This window comes from Lathamus discolor, chromosome 4 (assembly GCF_037157495.1).
Source record: "Lathamus discolor isolate bLatDis1 chromosome 4, bLatDis1.hap1, whole genome shotgun sequence".
NCBI classification, from domain to species: domain Eukaryota; kingdom Metazoa; phylum Chordata; class Aves; order Psittaciformes; family Psittacidae; genus Lathamus; species Lathamus discolor.
In genome coordinates this window covers 21881284-21907505 of record NC_088887.1, presented here as the reverse complement: position 1 = coordinate 21907505, position 26222 = coordinate 21881284, and the positions used below count along the sequence as shown (strand labels likewise).

General features: G+C 43.5%; 1 protein-coding gene across 6 annotated transcripts in view; it reads left to right on the top strand.

Annotated features, from left to right (window-relative positions):
- The first annotated feature begins 265 nt into the window (after positions 1-265).
- ST3GAL6 (ST3 beta-galactoside alpha-2,3-sialyltransferase 6) overlaps positions 266-26222 on the top strand; it is a 49790-nt gene continuing 23833 nt past the window's right edge. For 2 of the 6 annotated variants that reach the window (XM_065676613.1, XM_065676609.1), the window contains exons 1-5: positions 266-372; positions 475-628; positions 22239-22338; positions 23105-23173; positions 24441-24518. In XM_065676613.1, the coding sequence (XP_065532685.1) occupies positions 22250-22338; positions 23105-23173; positions 24441-24518 (236 nt within the window). In that variant the 5' untranslated portion in view covers positions 266-372; positions 475-628; positions 22239-22249. Of the gene's footprint in view, positions 373-474; positions 629-672; positions 884-923; positions 1481-1598; positions 1705-22238; positions 22339-23104; positions 23174-24440; positions 24519-26222 lie in introns of those variants that run through there. The other 4 variants (XM_065676612.1, XM_065676611.1, XM_065676610.1 and 1 more) reach the window with 4 other exon arrangements.

Genomic DNA, 26222 nt, shown 5'->3' with positions numbered 1-26222 from the left:
GCATTCGCTGGGGTTTGGCTGGAAGGGGACGAGGTCCTCGGGGGAGGAGAGTCCTGCACCTCAAATCACCGCTGTGGCGTTCAGCTTGCTTGGTTTCCCCCTCCCCTTTTCTCCCCTAGGTGACAATCAGTTTGTTAATGCTTGGAGGCTGGGGAAGCGCTGGCGGGGTGGGAAAGGTTCCGAGGGGGTTGAGGGAGGCTCTGCCCCTCGCTTTGTGGGTCTCCCGCCTCCCCCGGGCTAGCGGGGCGGGCGCGGAGGGGGAGGGCTCCGGCCCAGGGGAGGAGGCAAGAGAAACTGGCTGCAGCTGAAGTCAGTCAGAGAAGATACGGTCATTATTGACGGGAGACGGAGCAACGCTTTAGTTTTCTTCATGTGAGTCTCTTTATAATTCGAGGAGGAATTTCAGCAGACTCGAGTTGAGTATCATGTCTGTCTAAACACACAACGTGCTTCCTTTTGCGTTTTCTTTTGCAGACGGGGCTCAGCTGAAACCAGCTCTTTTCTTCATCCTGACGGTAATCACCGCCGGGCGGGAGTAAGACTGATAGCAGCCTGAGCGGCTCTGATAAGCGGCAAGTCCTGTCCCCTGTGCTCGGATGACTTAAAACATCTGGTGTGCTGAAAACTGGTAAGTGAACACCTCTCCTCTACTTTATAAAGTGTAGCGAGCTTTGTAAAGAACACTGGCTGGGAGGATCTCGTGGATGGTGCCCGAACCCGTAGGACCGGGCACGCCGAAAGCCCTTATTCTCGGGTTTGCCGGCGTTTTTGCCGTGAGCCATCTTCCTTCCCACCGCGCTCTTGCGTTATTTCAAGCCTGGAAAGCTTCCAGCTAACCTCGTGTAAAGCCTACGTGTGTTTCCAATTTTAAAACCTCCTTCAGGTAAGTACTGATGGCAGGAGCTGCCAACAATGTTATTTAATGTAAATGACTACATATTCAAAGGTAGAGCTGGCTATTCGAATACATCAGCGTGTTCCTGGGTGAAAGCATTCAAGGAATTAATTGAATTTCCAAAGAGATGAAGCCTGCCTCTACAAGTTTCCTTTGAAGGGAATGCAATTTTAATCGGCTTGAGGGCTGGCGAGATGAGATGAGATGTCCCAGACCTTTCCCAGAGGTTCCTGGGAACTTCCTGGTAAAAATTAACATCGCGGCGTCGCAGGGACCCGGTTACCGCTGGGGATGACCCTGACTGAAGCAGGAGCTCTGCCGCTGCCCAGCTCGCCGCAGGAACTCGAATGCGCTTGATTCCCCATACCGGCGCCCGGTGCTGGGACCGGCTGGGCTGAGGGGCCGCATGCGGGGCCGGCTCTCGCCCGCGGCCGGAGAAGGGCCCCCGGGGGGGGCGCGCTCCCCAGCGGGCGGCGGGGGCAGCCGCGGGCACCAGGGCCTCGCTCTAGCCGCCGCTGGGCAGCGCGGGAGGAAGCGGCCGCGCCGAGGGGGGGTCCGGGGGGCTGCCGGCCATCACCTAGGCAGGTAGGCGGCTCGGGCTTGGGGGGTATGAGGGAAGGGGCCGTCCCCGTTCCCCCGGCGGCTCCTCCGGGAAGGAGCTTGGCTGGGGGGGAGCCGTTCGCCTCCCTCCGGCCTCCTGGAGCAGCCCCGCTGGTGGGCGGCAGGCGGAGCCGGTCCCAGCCCTGCGGCCAGCCGCCGGGCCGCATGCTGCTGCCCCGAGAGCCGCCCCGCGGCGGCCCCCGCTAGCGGTGAGTCGCGGTGGGGCCCGGCGGGTGGTTACGGGGCGCGGGGCGGTGGTGGGGCGCCGGGCGGGGGCTCCGGAGCTGGGCAGGGCAGGGGGAAAGCGGGCACATGCGGGCCGCCCAGCCCCGCGCAGGGGGAGCCTCCGGGCAGAGCTAGCGGCGGCGGCCGGCAGCGGTCCGTAAATGGAATTTGGGGGCACACTCGTGGCTTCTGCTGAGATGCTTGGGTCTGGTAATCCCAGCGTGTTGCCATGGCTGCCGATGAGGCAGGTTCGGATAAAGGATTGCTTTTAGTGGGGGCACCGAAAGGGAGGGCCTGACTGTCCCTTGGAAATGCCCAAGGCCTAGGGAAAGGAACAATGGCTCTGTGGATGGAGTCAGCCTGAAGCTATGCAAATCCATTACTTGTAGTTTAGGGAAGAAACAAACCCTGGAAGTTTTATGTTCTCTGCTTTCTTTTTTTTTTTTTTTTTTTTTTTTTAAAAAGAAGTCTTTGGATTATTTTCTGGCATTGGGGGTGGTGCTTCTATTTTAGGTATCACAAACTGTGAGGTCAGCCTGGCTGTCCCCTTGCGAATTAAAATTTCCAGCAAGATGAACAGCTCAGCTGTTGTGCTCCTGCTACCCAACCGAAACTTTCTGTCCAGGTTTCTTCAGGTTTTGTCCCTGTCTTTACCCACTTTATGCCAATCTGTTCTTCCATACTGTGTGGTTGCAGAACAATTTAGAAAGACTTTGTGATGGGATGAAATTACTTGTTTTAACCTGGCAATTCTATTGTAGCTGAACTGTCTAAAAACATTGTTCACTTAAAAAATATATATACTTTGTGGTGAATGTCATGGTACTAGACTTAAAAAGCTGCATTCAGAGTCAGTTTAAAGAAAAAGGAAATGCGTATGGAGCAAGGCTTCCTACCCATCCATTTCCGAATAGGATATATTCTTGTCTGATTAGCTCATAGAACTGAAACTAAAATAACTTTCCTTCCACATGTAAGATAGCACTACTGTATCCTTGTTTTTATTCTTCTTGCCTATGTGAAATAAATCTATGGATCTTTCTTTGCATCTTTCTCTGTGAGTCAATTAAAGTTATTTCTTAAACTTAAGGCTATAGTATGATCTCCCTAAGGGTCATTTTGGCTGTAGGAGACCTCTCTTGCTTGTGGATGTATGATGTGTGAATAATCTGTTGAGACTTGTGAGACTCCCCGTGTTCAAATACGCCCCTGTTCAAAACTAGCAGGAAAGTTTCTCTGTGGGATCAATTCCCTGTTGCTGAGGTGCCTTTGGGAGCAGCTTCAGAGTATGTAGGCAGGACAGCCAAACCTGAAAGCGGGCAGGAAGATCACAAGCGCCTGAGTCCTGAGTTGTGAACAAGTGGGGAAACAGGCGAGTTATGGTGTTCTGGCTATAAAAGGTGATTGGTGAGATAATATGTACTATAATACGTACTATGTAGTTATGGGATATGTACTGTGTGTGCTGCTGAATAATAGCTTTAGCAATTACTCAGGGGAGTTCCCTCACTGAGGAGGAAAATATAGTAGCTGATGGGGTGGTGGGTCACATGTGCAGAGGCAAGTGCTTGAGATGCTTCTCTTCCACTGTCTCCTCAGACCTTTGAAAGCTTACATGCAGAGACAGTTTTAGAGCATTTCAGATGATTGCTTTCTTCCTTGTGTGATTGTTTTTTGGATAGAAGGCAGGGACTGTGTAGAGTTTTTCTTATGATAGCTTCTTTGAGTCATTAATACTTTTATCCTGGCTTGTTTTCATTGTTAGTTTCTGGGCACACCAGTTAGTGCCTTTCAGTAAAGGTTTGATCTGTTCTCCCAAGACAGGCGTGGTAAAGTTCTCATACACTGCTTCGAATGATTTGGGTGGGTTTTTTTTTTTTTTCGCTTCTTATGTGCTACTTCATATGCTGCTGGAGATTGGTTCAAGTATTTTGGCTTGGAAGAGGATGCAGTAAGTTTGGCCATTTGAAGATGGAACATCTACGTGAGGTGGTCTACATCGACTCAAAGAGCTTGTGGGGAAAGGCTCTTGCTTTTTTTTTCCTCCACGGTATAGCTTGAGCTGTGGCACAGCATCTTGGTTTATTTGTCTTTCTACCTTAACATTAAGGTTATTTTACTAAGAGGCATGAAAGGTTATTTTTACTTGTGTGTATGATGAGAGATACTCTGCTGTGTCTCCCTAGTTAAGTGCATTTTAGGAACAGGCTCAAGATTACTGGAAATACCTCATTTTACAGACATCTTTCCTTACAGATAGTTGCACTGTTTTAGCTAAATCAGTTGAAATGTGCACTGTTTAAGTTGAGTTAAAGTTATCAAGCTTATGACAACTCGTCATTTTTTTAGTAATTTGTTCATTGATTTCTCTGGCCTTATAGGGAAGCTGGTAAATAATATTGGGAAGTTAATTTATGGGGTAACTGAATGTACAGGTTTTTTTCTTTTTCAGAGTCTCTAATTTTTACCACCTGTTTACTCAAAAGAACAAGAGCTTTGTAGCAGAATACCCTCCCCTCCCCCCAAACTTCCCCATTAATCCGGTTTCTCCTACTTCCATTTTTGCTATGTTATGTGTGGCTGTTTCTGTACCATTCATAGTCTTCAAGGGAAATTAAAACTTCTCTTACTATTTGATGTGTGAACTACTTGAAGCATTAAATCTTTCTTTCATCCTGCTACAGAAGAAGAAAAAAACCCTCAGCTTTTCTTGATGTGTACTGAGGTTAGAAGGAAAACGTGAGGTGCAAGCTGTTGTTTCCTTTACCAGTCAGCTTTCTGTGGTGTGTGAAAATTATTCTCACTTTGTGACTCAGTGCAGTAATTGCTGATATCTGTAGCTGCTGTTTATGCAGAAAGGTCAAAAAGCTGAAAAGTGATGGGCAGTATTAGCTCAGGTGTGCTATGAAACAAAAATAGTGAACATGTGGCTTGTGTGTAGTATTGCTGCCTTTTGAAAAGTGCATTGAGCAAATGGAGGTGCAGGATGTTGCAAAATACTTAGTGGTACTGCTTCTTGCTGTGTTCTGTACCTGTCATCTTCAAATATCACCTCCTTTTAAAGTTCATTTTGTTTGAGTGGGGTGTCTCTTCAGCTTTCAAAGTTGGTTGTTCTTTGGTCTTGAAGGCAAAAGCCTTGATATCTCAAAAGGAAGTGCTGCAACAGAATGAACAAATTTTAAGCTTCCCCTGGATAATACCCAAACTTTGCATGTAATTGTTCTGCACTGCCTCTGCTTCCAGCCTTGGCAGTAGCAGCAGAGCTGAAGTACATTGTGCTAGAGCTATTCTTTACATTCTAGCACCCGTGGGGAGCCAGGAGGAGCAAGGCAAAAACATGAATAGCCCCCACTTGCCCTGGCTGGGAAGGGAAGGGTGGGAAGTCTGAGGAGCCACAAAGCTGATCCTTCCTCCTGTTAGGAGGGCCAGAATGCAGTAATGAAGGAACTGGTTTTAAGAGCTGACAGAAATGAAATGAAGTTCAGACTTAATTATTGAACCTCTTCTTAACATCTCTTGATTTAGAGTGCGGTTTTCCATTCCATAGGGGAATATTGCTTTCTTTTGGGCCGCTAGCCAGTAGGAAACTTTGTGAGATGGGTGGCTAGCAGTCTTGGATTTCCACTTAGTCTTCAGCTCACTTTGAGAAAAGTTTCTAGTCCTTGTGAGTACAGGTTCAGGAAACATTGAAATAAGGATCAGCTGCTGCAGAGCTCAGAAGAGTTCTTTGTTAGACTGGATCTGCAGACTGGCACTTGCGCAGTGGTAGCTGGCTGCTGCTTTCTTTCATGGCTGCTTTTCAGAGCCCTGTGGCCAGCAGCAAAATGAGAATGGTGTGAGGGGCATGTCACCTGGAACCTTGGAAGAGGAAATAATATGCCTATGTAATGGTCATTTAATAATCAATACAAAATGTGTGTATAAAATACAAATTATACCCCATGTGGGATGGAGGGTCGGGGGGGGAATTTGTGGTTTTGCCATTATCTTCTTTTTTTCTACTGTATACATACATTGGTTATAGCTGGGCTCTCTTCTGGGCAGCTAATTTTTTGCAGGTGTGTTGGGCTGAGATTTTTTTTTTTTGGCTACACAATGGTCTGTGGTGGGTCACTGATCTGTTTAGGTAAAGGAGTATACAAGTACCCTAGAATAACACAAGGGACAGCGCGGGGAAGGAACTTTTGGGTTTTCCTCACTGAAGTGAAGAGAGAGGGAGGTGGTTGTGGCTGAAGAGCTGTTGTTGCTGAATGAAGGCACAACCTCATTCATCTTTTGACAGTTAAAATAGATAATTTCTGTTTCTTTGAGGTTCTTGAACTTGCCTGCCTCCATCCTCCACCAGTGTCATGTGTGAGCACCCTGGAAACATTATCACCTGCATCTTCACAGTGCTTTAGGGTAGTCTGAAGTCAAATGTGTGGGATTGAGACCAAGACGGGAGGGTTAGTGGTATAAATGGGAGATACCCTGTAGGGTTTGTTTGAACATAACATTTGCACAAGATTAAGTGGAGCCGTAATAATAAATCCACTTGAAGTGTGAGAACAAGTTAGGATTTGTCTGTATTGGTGAGTGCGTACAAGGCTTACTAGCATGTGGTAGCTAGTCTTGATCATGCCCCTAGTGTAGACACGTTACTGCCTTCTCATTTGGTTAGCTGGGAGACTGTTAAGGGCAAACTACAGCTTGCCCAAATGTTTTGCAATATTTAATGGGACAGGGTGACTTTCTTGCCTTAGCTGAGAATTGACTTAATTGCCTCAGATGAGACTGGAAGGCTGTATAAGCTTATTTCCCCTCCCCCCTAATTTTATAGCCACCCATGGCAGTTTTAATTCCCCGCTCTCATAAAACTGAGGGCCTCAGGATTGTGTCTGTTGTGAAGCGCACTGTGATTCAGCAGCTCTGTTGTCGCAGTACCACTTCAGTCCCCTTTGATGGGTTTCCTGTCCTTTTATTTGCCCTGGCTCCCAAGTGTAGACACTGGTGGGTCCGTAAGAGGATGATAAAAAGAGTAGGCAGTGATGTTATCTTCCAAATCCCGTATGAAGCAATTGCAGATGCTGCAAGGAGAACAAACCAGAAAGTCCACAATGTGCTGTCCCTAAATAATATCTTCTTCTGTCACTGCTGGGGACAGACTAGTGGGCGAGATGCACATTGGTCTGACATAGCAGAGTGTTTCTTGTGCCTGTGTTGTCCAGTTTGTGCAGTGGAGCACAGACCATGCATGTAAGCTGGATTTTGAGGATCCAGGTGGTTAAAATTACTGGTCAGTGTAAATAGCAGTTGTACAGTTTCTCAAGATTGACTTGCCTTTTCTTGCAAAACATGTTAAACACTGTTACTTCATTTTCATTGGAGCCATTTGAACAGAATAGCTGTTTTCATTCCTTCTTTCTTTTGTGCTAATGGCATGCCATAATCTGCTTTCACTGTGGGACATAGGCTCTTTGATGGTTTAAGCCTTAAACCTTAGTTTAAGGATTTTTAATCTACATTTTGATCTGCAGTGAGAATGTTGCTCAGAGCTTTTCAGAAAGAATGGTGAAATACAATATTCATCTCATTCTTCAGATTTCTCAGTGAATATTTCCTATGATAAATACTAGCTGATGTCAGTGACTTCTTGAAGTTGTGTGGTTGAAGTCAGCTAACACCATTAAGTGACTGAAGGGGGTATTTAAAATGTTTAACTTCAGGCCGCTGTTTTGTGAAATTTGGACATTTACGTATTTGTGCAAGGCTTTTCAAAATTTTAGCACTTCTTTAATGGCCAGAGGCTTTTATAATATCTGCCAGAATTGTGTGATAAGCAGGTATAATGAAACCAGGTTTCTGATGTCTTTCTCTATGTAGATTTTCTGTTCTTTAATGAAAGATGAGCTTCTTTGTTCTACTAAGTGTCTATTTTTGCAGAATTTGTCGAGGTCTCAAACACATTAAGTTCCTAATCTGGCAAGTTTGACTGAAATTAGCCAGGGGGGTTCAAAAGTTCTATAGGGAAGGAAGGAAAGGACATGTATGCATGCATACAGGATATGATTGCATAAATTTCATTTCATGCTAAGAGCATGTGCTCTAACACAGGACAAAAAGCCTTTTACTGTACTGCATTTCATGCTCTAATGGAGTTTTGTGCTGTGGGTGGCGTGACTTATAATTTGAGAGGACATGGTGGTGCTGGAGGCTGAGGTAGATTTGGTGTGGTCAGGGTAGCAAGAAAGAGATGTCAATAGGCAAGAAAGCAGGTCATGCTTACTGTGTTTCTTGTTCTAGAGGACTTCCAGTTTTATGCTGAAGCAAATACCAGACTTTATCCTTGTGTTTTATCCCTGCGGCAGTGTGGGCCAGTTTGGCAGGAAGAGCAGATCTGTTCCATGACAGAAATCCATCACCCTGCTGGTGACTCACGGGGAGGTGAACTCTGCCTTGTCTAAGGGGTTACCCGTTTACTGTCTTATCTTAAGAAGAGGTATTCACACATACAGCCCAGGTCAAATCTGGTGCTCAGCAAAGTTCAGGTAAGGGAGGATGGCTGACCTGTTTAGGAATACTGTAGTCCTGAAGAAACTGCTGTTTGCTTTGTGTAGCACTTCAGGACTGTTGAAACTGAGAATCAAACAGCAGAAAGAGATGCCCTGTTTCACCTACAGCAGCCAGCCTTGGCTCAGAAAGGCACAAATCAAACTGAAGAGTGCTGATGATATGCAGCAGAAGGTCCTGTGTGAAGCCATCACTGCAGCAGGGACTGGGACTGCATGTTTGCAGTCTCACTCGCAGGAAGGCTGCCCAGCTGCCTGCATGCTTTTGACTCTCAGCTGGACCGTAGGCATTTTAGCCACTGCAGGACAACCCCAGAAGGAGGGCTGTGAGACCCTGAAAGAGGATGTGTGGGTGTGGTGAAATGCACCTTTTACTCCCCTCAGTTTTAGGGGTGACTGTCCTCTTAAAAAAAAAAACAACAAAAAACAATCAAAACCTAAAAACCCAACAGCCCTCCGTTCCTCACCCCCCTCGTCCTAGCAGTGATACATTGAATTTTCAGTCCTGGGGAGGAAATGGGTTGTGGTTAACCTTCAGAGAGGATTGAGGTCTGAAAGCTCTAAGTGGGTGTCTCTGCATAGCATATAAGCTTTCCCAGCATTCTGTACTGGACTAATTTAGGCAGCTTTCCTCCCAGACAGATGGCAATTGAAGATTACAGTCAGAGATAATTAGCTTTCCTAATGTATAGGTAAGGAAACGAAGGTGCATGAATCAGGGCTATGAGCTCCACTATAGTTTGGATAACCACTAAAAGTTAGTACTGCAGTATGGCCTGTTGTAGTGTTATTTTATAGCTCTATATACAGAAATACATAAATGAACTTATGTAAACTTTTCTATAAGGACCTGAGTTCCCTTATAGCAACTAACAGCCTGTGAAGAATTCCAGTTCTGGTTTTTAGACTGATCTTTGTTCTGGGCTTTTATTGTGAATTTAACATTGTCTAAAGAAAAGCACAATGATACTCTGAATGCTTAAGCTGGATACACCGATATGTCTGTTTCCCTTGGAAAGCTCATTACCTTACAAATATTTATTTTTTTTTTAACATAGGTACACTTACTGGCAACCTTTCCCATTCAGAAAAGATTTCTCATGCTGCATTAAATGTTCTTCAGGATTACATTTTTCATCTATGCTATGTATCTCATAGCTCTCAAAATCCTCAGAAGTACTGCTTGAATATTATATGTGGTAGTTTCTCCTCTATTCACATCTAAGAAATGAAGCAAAGCACTAAACGCCTTTAGGGGATCGGATACAGGCTCTGCTGCAACCTGTACAACAGCTCTTTGTTAGATCAAAAACACTTCATGTCCACAAACCATTCTCATAGTTACAAAGTTGCTCATTTTCTTTTTCTTCCTATGGGTGTTTTTGTTGTTATTGTAAGTTTTTTTTTTTTTTTTTTTTTAGCTTTAGTGCTAAGAAAACAAAGCTGCATATAAAGAAGGGCTTTTGAAAATAGCCTTAACATTTACAATATTCCAGTTTTTCCAGTTTGGCACTGTCAGTTTGGATATAGCTTTCTTATGGTAGTTAGCAGCTAAGGTATGTATTCTGATTAAATGTCAAAATCGAAAGGCAATGTGAGTGTATTCATTGCAATCGTGAATTAAGGCATTAACATTATCAGAAGAAGCTGCTCAAGCTGTTGATGAACTCCAGCTTTCTCTTGATGTATTGCATTTGCATGGCAAGGATTTGATAGGGGGCCACTTGGGTGGCTTCTGTGAGGAGCTGCTGGCAGCTTCCTCTGTGTCTGATAAAGCCAAGGCCAGCTGGCTATGAGATGGACCCACTGCTAGTCAACACCATAAATGATGGTGGAACTACCGCTGGGTTAACATGTTTAACAAGGGGGGAAAATCCGCTGTGCAACTTCAGCTGGAGAGAGAAGTGAGAATGTGGGAGCTGTGCAACCACCAAGGTTACTGAAGAAGGAGAGGAGGTGTTCCAAGTGCCAGAGCAGCCTGTGGTACAGGCTGCGTACAGGTGGCGCAGGCTGTCCCCCGGCAGCCCATGGAGTTCCAAGGATGGAGCAGATATTCACCTGCACCCCCTGAAGGACGCCATGTGAGAGCAGGGGGATGCTTAAAGGAGGTTGTGACCCTGTGGGAAGCCCGTGCTGGAGCAGGTTTGCTGCAGGACTGGTGACCCCACAGGGACCCGTGCTGCAGCAGCCTTTTCCTGAAGGGCTCACCCCTTGGAAGGACCCACACTGGAGCAGTTCATGAAGAGCTGCAGCCCGTGGGAAGGACTCACATTGGAGCAGTTCATGCAGAACTGTCTCCTGTGGGAGGGACCCTGCGCTGGAGCAGGGGAAGAGTGTGAGGAGTCCTCCTCTGAGGAGGAAGGAGCGGCAGAGACAATGTGTGATGTACTGACAGCAGCCTCCATTCCCTCTGCCCCTGTGCTGCCAGGGGGGAGGAGGTAGAGAACTTGGGAGTAAAGTTAAGCCCAGGAAGAAGGAATGGGTGGAGGGAAGGTGTTCTCACTATTTGGTGTTATTTCTCATTATCTGACTCTGATTTAATTGTAATATAAATCCATATAATACTAATAACTAATAATTAAACTTATTTCCCCAAGTCAAGTCTGTTTTGGCCAGGATGTGATTGGTGAGTTATCTCTGTGTTCTTACCTGGACCCATGACCCTTTTGTTGTATTTTTCTCTCCTCTGTCCATCTTAGGTGAGTGATAGAGCAGCATTGGTGGGCATCTGGTGTCCAGGCAGGGCCAGCCCACCACACCTGGGCTGGCAGGATTATTGCCCAAGGAAACTTGCAGCGATTAGTAGTGTGGGGTGAATGCTACCACTTATCTTCATTTTCCTCCCTTCCTGAATTAATTTAGTTTTACACTTTTCACTGACTCGTTTTGCTGCATTCCTGAGAATCCCAGAGCTCTCTGTTGGCACATATGCATTGCAGCAGGTTGACTTGCAGAATCTGCTGTTGAGGTAAATTCCATCTCAGACAGCTGGGGATCTTGATTTTTTTTTTTTGTTTGTTTGTTTGTATGTGTATGGTTTTTTATTTTGGTTTTGGTTTTTCGCAGTTGAGGCAAGACTGGGGGCGAACATTAGCTTTGGAGCTCTGACCCCAGATATGCTTTGTGTGTTACCTGAGTGGAAATTAAACTGTTCAGGTTTGTATGCTGGACCTGTTAATCCACACAAACCAGAATAATGTAACTTGCTGCTTTTTATAAAAACAGCTGTGGCATCAGATGATGGCGGTCTGTGCATTTTGGGACTTTATCATAACTAGGGCTTGCAAATGCTACTGTGAAGACTAGTCATACAGCAAGCACTTGCGTTTCTTTAGGGGCAGATTCTGAGATGGGTAGCCATCAGGATTTATACTGTTAAGACTGAGAAATTAGTCTGATTTACTTGGTATCTACTGTTGATGTAGATGGGGAGCATTTCATTCTCTAGGTGCTGGTAGGGAAGTTAAGTAAATTGGTCCTCTCACAGTTGTTAAAAACGATCACACCCACACACACACCCAACGTTATTCTCTCTGGCCTTGAGAGTCCTAATTTGCCTGTGAGTGGGGTGGGTTTGTTTGGTTTTTTTGGTGTGATTTATTTATTTTAGCCTATGGTTGAGATTATTCTTTATTTTCCCCAAGATGACTGGTAGATACAGTTTTGTAATTACTAGCCAGTCTTGTGAGAGCTGAGGTTAAATCACTAGCTCCCAATCAGCCAGAGCTGAATGCTTTAGTTAGGCATTATGAGGAGACAAAGTGTGCCTTGTTTTAAGGTGAACTTAATGCTGTAGTGAATGTGCATGTGTGATATAAAGTTCTCTAGTTGGACGTTTATTTATTTAGATTGGTATGGTTTCAGGGCAGGGGAGGAAGGGAGGGAACCAGTGAGCTGGTATGGTTTATAACTGACCTGTTTGAAACCTGACTAATTTGGCTATTTCTGTCCTTTCTTCCTTCCACTTTTTTCTGTCTTTTCCCTCTGGGAAACCTAAGAAGGATTGTTCATTTGACCTCAAGCCTCTGGCTCTGCAGGCACTCATGGACAAAGAAGAGTGGGTGTGAATGGGTTACTGATGTTGTAGTGGGATCTAAATAATTTTGTGTTTTCTCAACTGTTGCGTAGTGTGTCTTTGGTCTTTCTGGTTTAAAAGGAGGTGAAGCAGCAAAACAATTCAAAACCATGATGCTCTGTTCCTTCAGGAAGAGCAGCTCAAGTTGACAGAAACCTTGTCAGTCACACAAGTCAAGGTATGAGGAGAAAAAGACTTGGCCTCTGACCCCCAGGATGCTTTGGATGGCTTGTTTATATTCCAGTCTTTCTGGAAGAAGAGCTGAGGGGAGGGGGAAAGCATAGGCTGAGAAGGAACAGTGTTGTCACCACAGTATGTGGGAGGAGCTGTGTGGATTTATGGCATCCATTCTCTGTGTATTTTATTCTGTCATGTATTATACCAACACCTGTGATGTGTAACATATAAATAGCAGCCTAGGTTAGGCTGGCTAAAGCTTTAAAGGTTGATCTGGGACAGCACAACAGGGCTGGAAGAAATCTTTCAGCTAAGGCTGTGTTATTGCGTTCATGATTGATATTTTTATTTATTTATTTATTTTAAAAGGTGTAGTTAGAGTTGATGTTTGCCTTGATTAAAGCTTTGGGAGGCGAAGCAGAGCTGTCTGTGCTCAGCTGATACCAACTTCGTTCTTTGCATGCACAAGTTATCTTTTTGACTGAATCCGAAGTAGTTGGTTTTGTACGGCACTGCATCCTTGTGGCTAGTGGGCATGGCAGGAGCTACTGGTCTGTGTTAAGTGCACTGGAGGAAGAAAAAGAGCTGGGGGTGGGAGGAAGAGGAGGTGAAGTGTGTTAGGGGAGGAGGTTTGTGGAGAGACGGGACAGGGAAAGCGTATGGAAACATCTGTTCCCAACTTCTGTGCACCTTTGCATAAATTGGATGCTTCCTTTTAGTCCTCGTCTCAAGGCACAAAAGCAGGCACGAAGCTGAGTCTGTGGATCTTACCCTTGGTTGTACTTATAGGCAAGGTTTCTGGAAATCTGTGATACTTAGGAAGCACCAGTGAGATGAGAATCCAGTAGTTACTGTTGTTCCACTTCCCCTCAAAGCCACAAGTTGGATTGGGGTCTACCCAGGGCTTTTAAACTCAAGTTAGCAGTGTTTAACTGTTACAAAAAGTGTGTCTGTTGTTGGGAGGAGCCCCAAGCCATTTTGGAACATTAGGTAATATAGTTTTCTATCTTGGAGGGGGAAAAAATAATTGAAAACAACATTCACCAGCTGTGATATATCAAACCAGCTCTTATACGCTTGCAGATTTAATTGTATGTCTACACCATGCAATGGAGCATTCTGTCACCTTGACCTGGTGCCAGGGATCCACATTGCACTGTGATCTGAGCCAAAATACTAGCTTGGATCTCAGAGGTGACATAGCAACCCTATGATAGCCCCAGGCTGGAGGTAACATGTTCTGCCTCTCAGCATGGCTAATTAACTCAGCATCAGGCAGTTGCACCAAATGCTGCTTCTACTGGGGGCCATTTCAGTGAGACCCAGTACCCGTGCTCCGTTGTGTTTTGCTTGTCAGGCTTTTCTGGCAGGATGCACTGGCTGATGCTGTGTACTCTTTGTTTTTCATCTGTGGAGCTAGTATTTGGTGTCAGTCTAAGTGACATTATATTTTGCACTGGTAGATCCAAAAATGATACATCTATGTGAAACAAGGTACATCACTAACTGGTACTTCTGGGAACTGCTGTCATCACAGCAGTTTTTTTGCAGCCGAAAGGGAGGCTGTTTCATTAAGCTTTAAAAAACTTGTAGTAACTTGACCTAGACTTGCACGTGTCTTGCTATTCAAGGAACAGTCTTGAGTGCATGCAACCTCCCTTTTTTTCTTCTGACCTTTTTATTTTTTCTGTTCCTGCTCCTGCTGTGGGACACATGTAAAAGCTCCTGGGTGGTCAGGCAGAGGGAGGGAAGAGGAGTGAGAAAGGGGTTATGCCACTGAACAGACGATCATACTGCACTAGATAAAAAGGATATAAGAACAAGAGGGTCTGAGCCTGGTAATGACTGCAAGAGTAAGTGAGGACCTACAGGGTTTTTGCAGCTTTTGCTAAACTCTCCCTATTGATGGCATGCTTTCCTTGGAAAGCTATGAACTCGTGTCTTTCAGATCTTGCCTGAAATGCTGAAGGGCTTAGGTTTGGCTAGAACAAACTGCCATACCTGATTTCTTGCATGAAAAAGTAATGGGAATTGAGGTGGGAGTGTGAGACTGGAGATGAAGGTTCGGAGGGAAGTAGGTGCCATGTTGCCTGTTATGCCCATAACACGGAGATAAACTGTGCTTGTTCCCAGACCTGCCTGCAGCCTTCTCTAGGGGAGCTAACCTCCCTCTTCCACCAGCCATCCTGTCTAGGTATGCTTCTGAGCTGTAAGTAAAACTGGAGAGTCACACGCAAGAGAAAATGATGGAGAGATCTCCTTGAATATTTTAGACAGAAACAAACTGAAATGAAGATTGTCACTGAAAAATACAGATTAAATTGTTTTTCGCTTGACCCAGCTGTAGGGAATGTTCTGGTGAGAAGCAAAACACTGGTGTTTGTACTTGAAAGGCAAAAATGGAATGAAATGGTGATGACTTGTCCACAAAATAAATGTATTGCTGTCTCTTGTGGTACAAGTGCTTATACCCTCATAGTAGGTTTCATCATTAGCAGGATGATGAAAGGGAGGCAGGCAAGCACTTAGTTCCTAAACCAAATCTGTTAACTCTCACAGCCTGTCCTGAATTTGTGTGCAGTTCTTAGCACGCAAACATGCAAAAAATCAGAGGTAGGCATAGCTTTAGTTTACATCTCTTCCCACTAGATTAGTGTCAGCAGAGGTTACATTTCTGACTGTAATAGCTGATAAAGAACAACAGTTGACTAAAATCTACTAAACATCACTACTACTGTGATATAAAATTTACTGGACGTCATTGCTTGCAGTTGAGTACATGGAGAAAAAAATATTTTGCTGTTCGTTTTCAGGTATTTTGCAGCGTTAGAGAGGGGAAATGTTAGGGAAATATTGGAAACCTTCCTTAACAAAGAGGAGCTTCGGAGGAAGATCATCTTTTTTCACAGTTACCAGGATCCTGTTGAAGTAAATAGCTAGTTTGGTAAGCTGTTGCAGGGGAAGAAGGCTCTGGCTTTCATACCAAGTCACCAAACTCTTTCTCAACTGCTTATACCCTCATCATTGAAAGAGAAACATCATATCTTCCAGTGCAGGAAGAATATTCCACTGCTGGTACAGATATTGTGAGATGGTGGAAGTCCCCAGTGATATTTTAACATAATAAAAGCTTAGTTTTTTGGTGTCATTTTGGTGTTTTTTTGATTGCACAGGCCTTCAGGAACAGGAATATCTGCTTTGGTTTTGTGTGGGGTGGGGCAGGTTAGCAAGTATCTTTTCCAATTAAGATGCTGTTAAACTTGCTCCTTCAAAACTAAGCCACTGTTGTTAGACAGTTAGTAATGTAGTTTTAATTCATGGCCATTTTGCTAGGGTAACCCAGTATATCTTCTTTGAAACTCAATATTCCTGAGGTCTTCTGTTTCTTAATAAACTGAAATCAAAAGGAGGATTGGAAATGATGAAAAAATAGGAGTGTGTGAGGAAGGCATTACACTGACTCAGCTACTTCAGTGCCTTTAAGATTCTGCTGCAGTGCTGTTGTATTGTCCGCTACAGCGTTTCCTTCCTGTAGAGGGGAAGAATTAATGAACTGTGCAAGAGCAAGAACTGGAAGAGTTAATGATGAATACTGTATATATTTGGCAGAAGATGTAGATAAGCTGCCATAATGTGAGTACATGAAGGCCCATATCTTGAGACAAATGATAATGAGAAAACTCCCTTCTTGGTTGTCATCTTGCTATGTACTTGTTCCACCAGGTATGCACTGTGTCTTGATCAAAAGGAAGCAGTGCTGCAGTACTGGTGATCACAAGCAAACCCATAAGAGACTGGCTACATCTTAAAAATCTTGATATTTAATTTTAAACTTTTTAGTAGTTTTTTTTTCTGATGTCCCTTCAAATTTCAAGGTCCACTCAAACCGTATTTTCAAGCTCACTTCCCTTCCTCCCCCACAACTACAAGAGCTAGGAATTTGAGGTCTGAGTGAGCTGAAATTTTTATGCTGTCAGTTAATTGCAGGAGCAAGGAGTTAAACTGTTATGGGACTAGGTATGGAGTCAACATTGTTTTAAGATTAGTAGTTTTTAATTGAGCAGTAACTTTTTAGTTAAATATTTATAATAGTCAAATGTGCTTTATAAAATGAGTGGCACATACGGAAGTCTCCTGCATTGTATTATTGATAACCTAATTTCAAGGAAGAAAGCAAAAGTAAGGCTTACAAGGGTAATGAAAAAAGGTGCTTGTAATGTGGTCATGTGATTGCCGAGTCCAACAGCTGTAGTTTTCTGTGATTATTCCGTGGCATGGCTGCATCGACTGCATATGTAAGTTGAAAGATAAACTGGAGCTCTGAGGTGGTGACTCATATCAGATACCACACTTGATGAAGTTGCAAAAGAAGGACTAATTGTATGTAAAGATGCAGCTCTGACAAAGACATTGCTTTTCTGCTTCCGCCAAGGAAAGAAAATATTAGCCTCTGGGATTATATAACAAATTTGCAATGTACTCGGTGTGTTGGTGGGAGCTGGGGTGGACCCATCTGTCCATAGGAGATGCAGGCTGATCTTGAGATCACTTAATACCATAGCAGGGTCTGATAATTCTGTAATTGCAGCTCTGCTTTGGCTGGCGTAGGAAGTTGAACAGCAGAAGTTGGCTTAGATTCTTAATAAAAAATACCTATCGATCTCTTTATAATGCATTCTGTTGCTTGCTTTCTTTCAGACAATTGACCAGCTAACATTATGAACATTGTGCACTGGCATGCTGGGTTCCTCGCCCCTTCCTTTGTGTGGATCACCATAGGCTTTTTAGAAAGAAGAGGGAATCGAATAGTTGAGTTCTAATTTTGTCCACCCTGTTTTGCTTAACCCTGACTGACCCTGGCCTAAGGGCACTGTGACCTCTGTCAGTCAGGTTGATGAGCTTAAATCAAGATGCAGGATTTTGTGTTGTGATAAATAAGCTGGAATGGGCCTGTCATTTTACATCTGAGCTATGTCTTCTCAATTGCCTATTTTCTTGCGTCTCTGACCATGGGAACTTTCTAGTGCAATATTTACATTGTAGGAGTTTGTTTTCCTTTGATTAGCTTTCTGTAACACTTGGTTATTTTAAAATAGGGAGAGCTGGAAAATGCTGTCACCATTAAAAATGCAGCCAGAATAGTTTATTCCATAAACAAGGCAATGGTTCTGTTTACTAAACCAGGTTAAGAAAGTCTTCACTAAAAAGACTGTCTATCTTGACTACAGAACTTTCTTCTTAAAGAGCTGGATGAAGCCAGGCTCTGGGCAATGGGATAGTGAGAAGACACTTGTGTAACTAAGGCCGTTTATGTTTGCAAGAGCTGAGTTAGGTACACCCTGCTGTTGCTACATTCTCATGTGAGTGCCACACTGATTGTCCTACATGCGATACTGAAAGCTGCTACAGATTCCTTATGATCCTGTTTGAAGAATGTTGACCTACATTTTCTTGATTAAATGACCGTTTTGCGGGCTGTATGAATATCTTCGTAAATACTTTACACACATTTTTTCTCTCTGAGTAGTACCGTTATTCATAATGTTTTTGGGTTTTTTTAATAACCTTTGCTTTGTCTTTGCTGTTTTGTAGCTTGGTTTGACCCTTCAGCAAGGTCTCTTCCATTAAAGTCAGCAAAATCAGCAATTTAATCAGTTGCTAATTTAGCAAGTTTATTTGAAGAGCTGGTTCATTATGTTCTGTTTTTTAATTGATGTTTGCATTGATTGAATTAGGGAATAAAAGTAAACAGTTAATTTCCATTTCAGTGGGATATTTTAGCAAACTTCTGCAAGCCAGTAGGGGGTAAAAATACAGACAATAGAAAAACCCCAAACAAAAGAACTCAAGGAGAGCAGTATCTTTTTCAAATATATAATCATTTAGATTGGAAAAAACCTTTAAGATCGTAGAGTCCAACTGTAAACCCAGCACTGCCGAGTCCAGCATTAACCTTCTCCCTCAGTGCTACACCTATACATCTTTTAAACACTTCCGGGGTGGTGACTCAACCTCTTCCTTGGGCAGCCTGGTCCAGTGCTTGACAACCTTTTTGGTGAAAAAAAAATTCCTAATATTCAATCTAAACCTTCCCTGTTCTCCTCTTACTTGGGAGAAGAGACTGGCACCCACCTTGCTACAACCTCCTTTCAGGGAGTTGTAGGGTGATAAGGTTTCCTCTGAGCCTCCTTTTCTCCAGGCTGAACAACCCCACTTTCCTCAGCTGCTCTTCATAAGACTTGGGCTCTAGAGCTTTCACCAGCTTCGTTGCTCTTCTTTGGACATACTCCAGCACCTCAGTATCTCTCTTGCAGTGAGAGGCCTAGAACTGAGCACAGGATTTGAGGTGCAGCCTTGCAAGTGCCGGATACCAGAGAATCATCACTGCACTGGCCCTGCTGGCAACACTGTTTCTGATACAGGCTACTGGCCTTCTTGGCCACCTGGATATGCTGCTACCTTATATTCAGCCAGCTGTTGACCAACACCCCCAGGGCCCCATTTTCTGACAAGCAGCTTTCCAGCTACTCTTCCCCAAGTATGTAGCATTGGATGGGGTTGTTGTGACCCAAGTGCAGGACCTCAGAATATTGATGCATCCAGATCCCCTGTAGAGCCTTTTAATCCTTAAACAGTTCAACACACCTGTGCAGCTTTGTGTCGTCTTCAGACTTACTTAAGAGAGTGTACTTGATCGTCTCATCCAGATCATTGATGATGATACTGAACAGAACTGGCCTCAATACAGAACCCTGGGGAATGCCACTTGTGGGCAGCTGACAACTGGATTTAACTGCATTCACCATCGCTCTTTGGACTTGGCCATCCAGCTGGTTTGTTACCCAGCAAAGAGCACACTTGCCCATACCATGAGCAGCCAGTGTCTTCAGGAGAATGCTGTGGGAAACAGTGTCAAAGGCTTTACTAAAGTTTAGGTAGACAGCATCTACAGCCTTTCCCTCATCCTCTAAGCAGGTCACCTTTGTCATAGGAGATAAGGTTAGTCAAGCAGGATCTGCCTTTCATAAGCACATGCTGAATGGGCCTGATCACTGTTTGTCATGTACATGTGTGCATGGGCTGCATCCAAAGGAGCGTGACCAGCAGGTCGAAGGAGGTGATCCTGCCCCTCTACTCAGCTCTTTTGAGACCTCACCTGGAGTATTGTGTGCAGTTCTGGTGTCCTCAACATAAAAAGGACATGGAACTGCTGGAACAAGTCCAGAGGAGGCCACGAGGATGATCAGGGGACTGGAGCACCTCCTGTATGAAAACAGGCTGAGGAAGTTGGGGCTGTTCAGCCTGGAGAAGAGAAGGCTGCGTGGAGACCTCATAGCAGCCTTCCAGTACTTGAAGGGGGCCTATAGGGGTGCTGGGGAGGGACTCTTTGTCATGGACTGTAGTGACAGGACAAGGGGTAATGGGTTCAAACTTAAACAGGGGAAGTTTAGATTGGATATAAGGAGGAAATTCTTTCCTGTTAGGGTGGTGAGACACTGGAATGGGTTGTCCAGGGAGGTTGTGAGTGCTCCATCCCTGGCGGTGTTCAAGGCCGGGTTGGATGAAGCCTTGTGTGGGATGGTTTAGTGTGAGGTGTCCCTGCCCATGGCAGGGGGGTTGGAACTAGATGATCTTGAGGTCCTTTCCAACCCTAACGATTCTATGATTCTATGATGGTAGTTGAAATAATAGGCTACTTGCTGGTAATGACATTTGACTAAACCTGGTAGGTAAGGGTTTTTTGGTTGTATTCTTGCAGTTTTAGGGAAAGACTTATAAAATTATTGCAAAAAAACCTCAGGGTTTGCTCTAGAATTTGAGAGTGACTGTCAAAAAATTTTGTAGTAACTCTTCCAGAAGAGTTAAGGGAATTGGAGCTGTAACGGAGGCAATGTTACTTCCCAGGGAGGGGTGAAAGGTTGAAATTGCAACAGCTGCAGCCTGTAGTTCATATAGAACAGAGCAGGACAGCCTGGAGGGTATACTTAAGGTTGATAGAGGATAGCTTGTTAATTGTGTGGCTTTGTTATGGTTAGATACTGTTATAAAACTCCATCTCTGACCCTACAGTTAAGCTTGTGTGAAGGAGGGGGCAAATGGTGTATGTGTAAATAGGGAAGTGGTGTCTTGTTGCACTCAAGTAATTGTAACAGATAGTTCACTGTTAACTTCACCTCAAAGAAATGTCTATGTGACAGGCAGTAGTGTATGTCTTAATCAGTAGTTTGTGTCTCTATTTCTGATAACAAAATGCAGTGCGCTCTAGTAGTTTATTGGTCTTTAATACAAGGTATGATGTTAAGATGTTACTAGCATAAAGCATATTGCTGTAAATCATCTGGACTATAGCTGTTTTGAGTTTTATTGCCTTAGGGCTGTTTAACACAGGTGTTAAATCAGAGCAACTCTAAATATTCAAAAAATTAACACAGAATTAAAAAAAAAATAAAAAAAAAAGGGGGGGGGGACACCAAACCATAAATCCAAAGGTTCTGGAAAACGCAGCAGTATGTTTGGATATGGCTTGTGTTTGCTGGACAGCTCTTTCATACCTTCACTATAAAAATATAGATATGCAAGTAGGTATTCACGCGTTGTTTATATTGAACCTGCTTACTGTGGTAGGGGAAGAAGTGGAAATAATAAAAGGGTATAGCTCTTGAGTAAATTCCCACAGTAGCTTGTGGCCAGAATGGCCATTTTGGACTTCCACCAGATTAAGCAATGACAGTTTATTCATGAATATTTGAGAGGGCAGCTCAGTGTGTTAGATGTGAGCAATGCAGAAGTTTCTTTCCCCTCAGTGTTTCTTGCTAGATACCTGAGCTTCCGATATGTCTGTGGTTTTCTTTTAGTAGACTGTGCAATGAAGTGTTTTAAAAAATGAACGGTATTTCTCCGTGATTAGTAAATTCCATAGATTTGATCCTAACTTGTCTTCCTTGCTTTGCGATGTGTGAAAATAGCATTTTTCTGTCACTTGAGCAATGAAGTCCTGGAGACATTCAAGGCCAGGCTGGATGTGGTTCTGAGCAACCTGAGCAAATTGAAGATGTCCCTGCTCATTGCAAGGGGGTTGGACTAGATGACCTTTGAATGTCCTTTCCAACCAAGCTATTCTATGATTCTAAGAAGTCTGTCCTCAGTCAGGAGCTGGAGACTGTACAGGATGTGAGGGCATAAGCAGATGGCTTCAGTACAGCTTTAGATGACCAAAACCAGACTGTAAAGAACATTCAGTGGTCCTAAAAAAGCTGGTAGCAATTTTAGGTAGTTCATACCCTGTTCTGCTTCAGTAGCATCAGCCTATTTACCTCCTGCAAAGTACTAATGCTTTTAATTGTGTAATTATGGAAACTGATGGTGCTTGGCGCAAGAAAGAGAAGCACAGGTACCTATCTGTAAAGGGCAACTTCTGAACCAAGACGCTGGTTTCCTTGGACTGCAAATGGGCAGAAAGGAGCTCTTACTCTGATAGGCTTCTGGAAGAGCCCATCTTCTTCCTGTGCCTTCAGAGAGAACCTGGAGTGAGACCCTCTTAATGCTTCTGTGCAGAGTATGCACGTGTCGTAGGTGCAAAACAGCATTCAGCTCCTGTCATTGTGACTTTGTGTGAGAAATAAAACCACTGTCAAATCACAGGTTTCAAGATGCTTTATGAAAGCTCATGTTAATAGCATGACTTGGATTTAAATGTCTTGTTTTTCTTACATTTCAGGTCTACCAGTCATGAAACGAATTCTTCTGTTTTTTATCCTGGCTGCTGCTGTTATGTATGGTATACTGCATGGAAATCTGTGGAGAAATAACCTCTACTGGTATGGTGATGCTTTGTTCAATTACAGTGCAAACACTCTCATGGCTGTAAGAGATGTGGCTGGGAGTTGCTGTGTTGCTGAAGAGCTGTTTAATAGTGGTCAACAGAAGTGAATACTACTCTGTGTTTAGTTTTGTGGTTGTTTTGTTTTGTACTGTGATTTATTCTGTCCTGTCGACCTTCTCTCATGTCACTTTTAAACCCAGCGGTTGATTTGAGCTTGATTGTCTGGCGAGGTCAGGACCTCAGAGATAGGGATAGCCCCTCTGAGTTTCAGGAAAATAGGTGTTTAGGTAAGAAGAGATCCTATTTGTGTGTCGTGTCTGTACCTCCTGCCACCCCACACATGCTTAGTGTTAGCTTGCTTCTTTAGGTGTCTGATAAATGTCATGGGAGAGGCTTGCTCCACACATGGGAATAACTGCAGCTGTAGTGGGTACCTTTTGAAAAGCTGAAATTTGTCAAGCCCCAGTGACATCCTTGTGGGAAGTGAACCTTCATTGTCTTCAGGCTCCTCGGAACAGGTGTCTTGGGACCTAAAATTCAGCATAGTTATTGAAGAAGTTGAGTTTCCATTGCCTTTTGCATAGCTGTGACCAGGACTGAGCAGTGTGTTTGTGTTATGAAGACAATAGTGATAGCTTTTAAAAGTAGTGATTTATGTAACTCTATTTGTCTTCCTTACAGCATACAATTGATAGAGTGGCTTTCTGTTGTGGTTTCTGTTTATAGCAAACCACAGTGTTGTGACATTTCCCTTTTTGCAGGATTAGCTTTTATGGACAGACTTCCTCTGTGAGGGCTTCTCCTTCCTATGAGACTAGTGGAGTTACCCAGTAAGTTCAGCAGTTGAGTATTTTTGTGGTGGGATTTTTTTGGGTTTTTTGGTTGCTTGGTTGTTTCTTGGGCAGGTGGGAGGCATTGAGACCAAAATCAGTAGCCTTTGTCTGTAGGCTCACCATTCAACTGGTTATTGTCTGTTGGCTGTGTTTCTGTTACGAACACAATTGTAACATGTCTGGCAAAGGGAGTTTGTCCATGTCATGCTTCCAGTGTTCGGTTAATATTTATGGCCTTTTACAGTGACTGTCTATAACAAGCAGTGAATTGATGGAAGGACATTTGTTTACAACTTCCTAATTTCTGCAATTCTGAGTTATACCTGAATAAAATGAGCAGAGCTATGAGGGCAGCTATTGTGCTTAAAATTTAATAAATCGGAGGTGTGGTTAACTTGTGATGCGCAAGTGCATGTACAAGCAGATCTTGTGCTAGTAAATTCCTGCAATTAGGTTTCTGGGACTAATAAGTGCCTATGCTAAAATTTAAAAGCAGGCCTCTTCTCTCTGAAGCCATCCTGCAAAATGACATCTGTGATGCTTATGCCGGAAAGTAATGAGCTGGCCAGATGATACATTTCACAGGGTGCTTTTTTAGTGTCGGTATTCACATGACAACTTGGGGTTACTAAAAGCAGTTAACCTTAATGGTCTGTTTGGCTTGTGGTTCTGATGTGGTGGTTTGATCCTTCTGTTTTTAATGCAGCCCAGATGCACACATTGCTCACACTGAACTTCATCCTCCCTCTGGGCTTTGTATTTGTTACTAATTGGGCTAAATCACCAAGGTGGGAATTTTCTTAGAAATGTCTTAGCCTTATGAGAGGAATGACTTAAGCCCAAAGAATCATCTTGCTTTCCTTGAAGTACCCTATGTGGTACTCTATTCACCACTCTAAATGAGACTCTTCTCTGAGGAGTGCCGGTGATGCTGTCTGGTATGGCTGCAGGATTGATTCAGGCCAGGTGTCCTGTTTCTCTGCATGTAAGTCTGAAATCTCAGCTGGTTCTGGATGCTTTGATAGTTACTGAGAAGGGAGATTGCAGACCCTTTGGAACAGCACCACGAGATAAAAGACTTTTCTAGTAATTGTATGCTGCAATGATAAAAATCCATCTTTATGATACAAAGGCAATCATGAAAATTTAGTGTGGTGTTAACTCAGTAATCAGCTTTTACTAATTTGGCTTGTCCAAGTTTCCCTACCTTGTTGCTGCTACCGATTCCTGTTACCGCTATTTCTTTGAAATTCTTCTTTTGCAGGCTACCACCTACGGCTGTGGAGAGAAGGAATGCGCTGGACACTTGTCTCCTGAAACCAGCATTTGAATCTTTACTGGGGTGAGTATTCTGTGGGAAGTAGAGGGAAAAGGAAAGTCTGTTCTGATTGAGGTAGAAATGAGCTATATACATATTCTGGCCTATTTCACATTTTGGTTTACCTCTAAAAGTACAGCTTTTTCATTGCTACTCTTCCTGGTTGTGGCAGCACAAATTGTTTAGCTTGTCACTGATCAGCATCTGAGCAATACCATACAACTAGCTCAAAATGCTGGTGTTTATACTGAATAAATAAATAAATACTTCCTGTTCAGATATTCTAGCTAGTAACAGTGAAGCTATTTTAATGATTGAAATACAAGCCTTAGGTTCCCTCTGCTCATGTTTTTGACATAAAAAAGTCTTCACATCCAAGACTGAAACTCAGTCATTCTGTTATTAAAACCCTGCACTTTAAAGAGTTTTTGATAGTTAAGTATTTCTGCAGCAGCTGGGAATCAGAGAGATTTTGAAAATCTCTTCTATTTATTTGGACAGTGGAGAATGAAATGTACAAAAATTCATCTAATCTTTAATGATACAAGATTCTTCCCCTTCAGTGGAGTTTTAATGAAATTTGAGTTTATTCATGCTTTTGTTCCTTTAATAGTATTGTTGAATTATGTGTAGGTGTTCTCCATTTTAGTATACTCATAGAAAGCTTCCTTTGTAAAGAAGCGATCATATGAAAAAAGGAAGAGCTTCAACCCAAAACGAAGGAGGTGTTTGGTCACAAAAGTGCATCCAAGAGGTTTGTGAGGAAATAATAGGAGATTTTGTTGTTAGAAGCACAAGTCGTAAATGAGAGGTCAAGAAAGTACTACGGGACCAGAAGCAGACAGGCTATATTGTTGGCTTTGTGTTTTGCTTGAGCAGACGTTGAGTATGGTCCTGGGGAAGCTTGGGAAGATGTTTAGACCCAAGTCCTGGCTGAGGGATTCTTAAAGCTCTAAGCAAAGACACCATTGCTTTTTTTGCTGTACAAGAAAACATGGCTTTGATTCAGTGCTATTATTATGTTAAACATGGAACAACCTTAAGTTTGTTCTACCCAAAACAGTCCTGTGGTCTTTGAGTTTTAGTTAGCTGCCTGGCCCAGTGAAGTAGCCCTTGTTCCCTCCTTACTTCCCTCAATGTGGCCAGGCTGTCTCTATGTCAGGCTCAGCAGGGTAGCTCTGGTGCTGAGCAAGGGGGGCAGGGATGGACTCAGATGCACAGCAAGAAAAAAGGTACAGAGCTAGAACAGAATCTCTTGCATATTTCCACGGCTCCTTTACAGAGATAGTTTGTGTGAGCTGAAGAGCTGGTCTGTGCACTTTGGTAATAGCCTAGGGAGGTTGCAAGGATTTTTAAGCTGGCAGAATTATTTATTGGAAAGGAACCAGAGCTAGAAGAGCTAGAATTAAGAATCTCTTAGCAGTAGATGCATTATTTATTTATTATGTCTAAGCTTACTAGGTGCTTCTGAACAGCAAGGCAAGTTATTACACTTAATACAGGTGTTCAGTGCATGTTGTCTCAAAGTTAGCTGGTCTTGCTTAGTTAACCTATGGCCCAGTTCTTGGTGTGTGGGCTGTGGTGTTTTGTTGGGTTTTTGGTTTGGGTTTTTTTTTCTTTTTACTGTTAGTATCTTCTGAATACATAGAGCTTAGAGTGAGATACTTAGTTTGTAAAGCTGAAATGGAGGGGTTTCTTTAACAGCTATTAATATTCTTCACAGAGAAA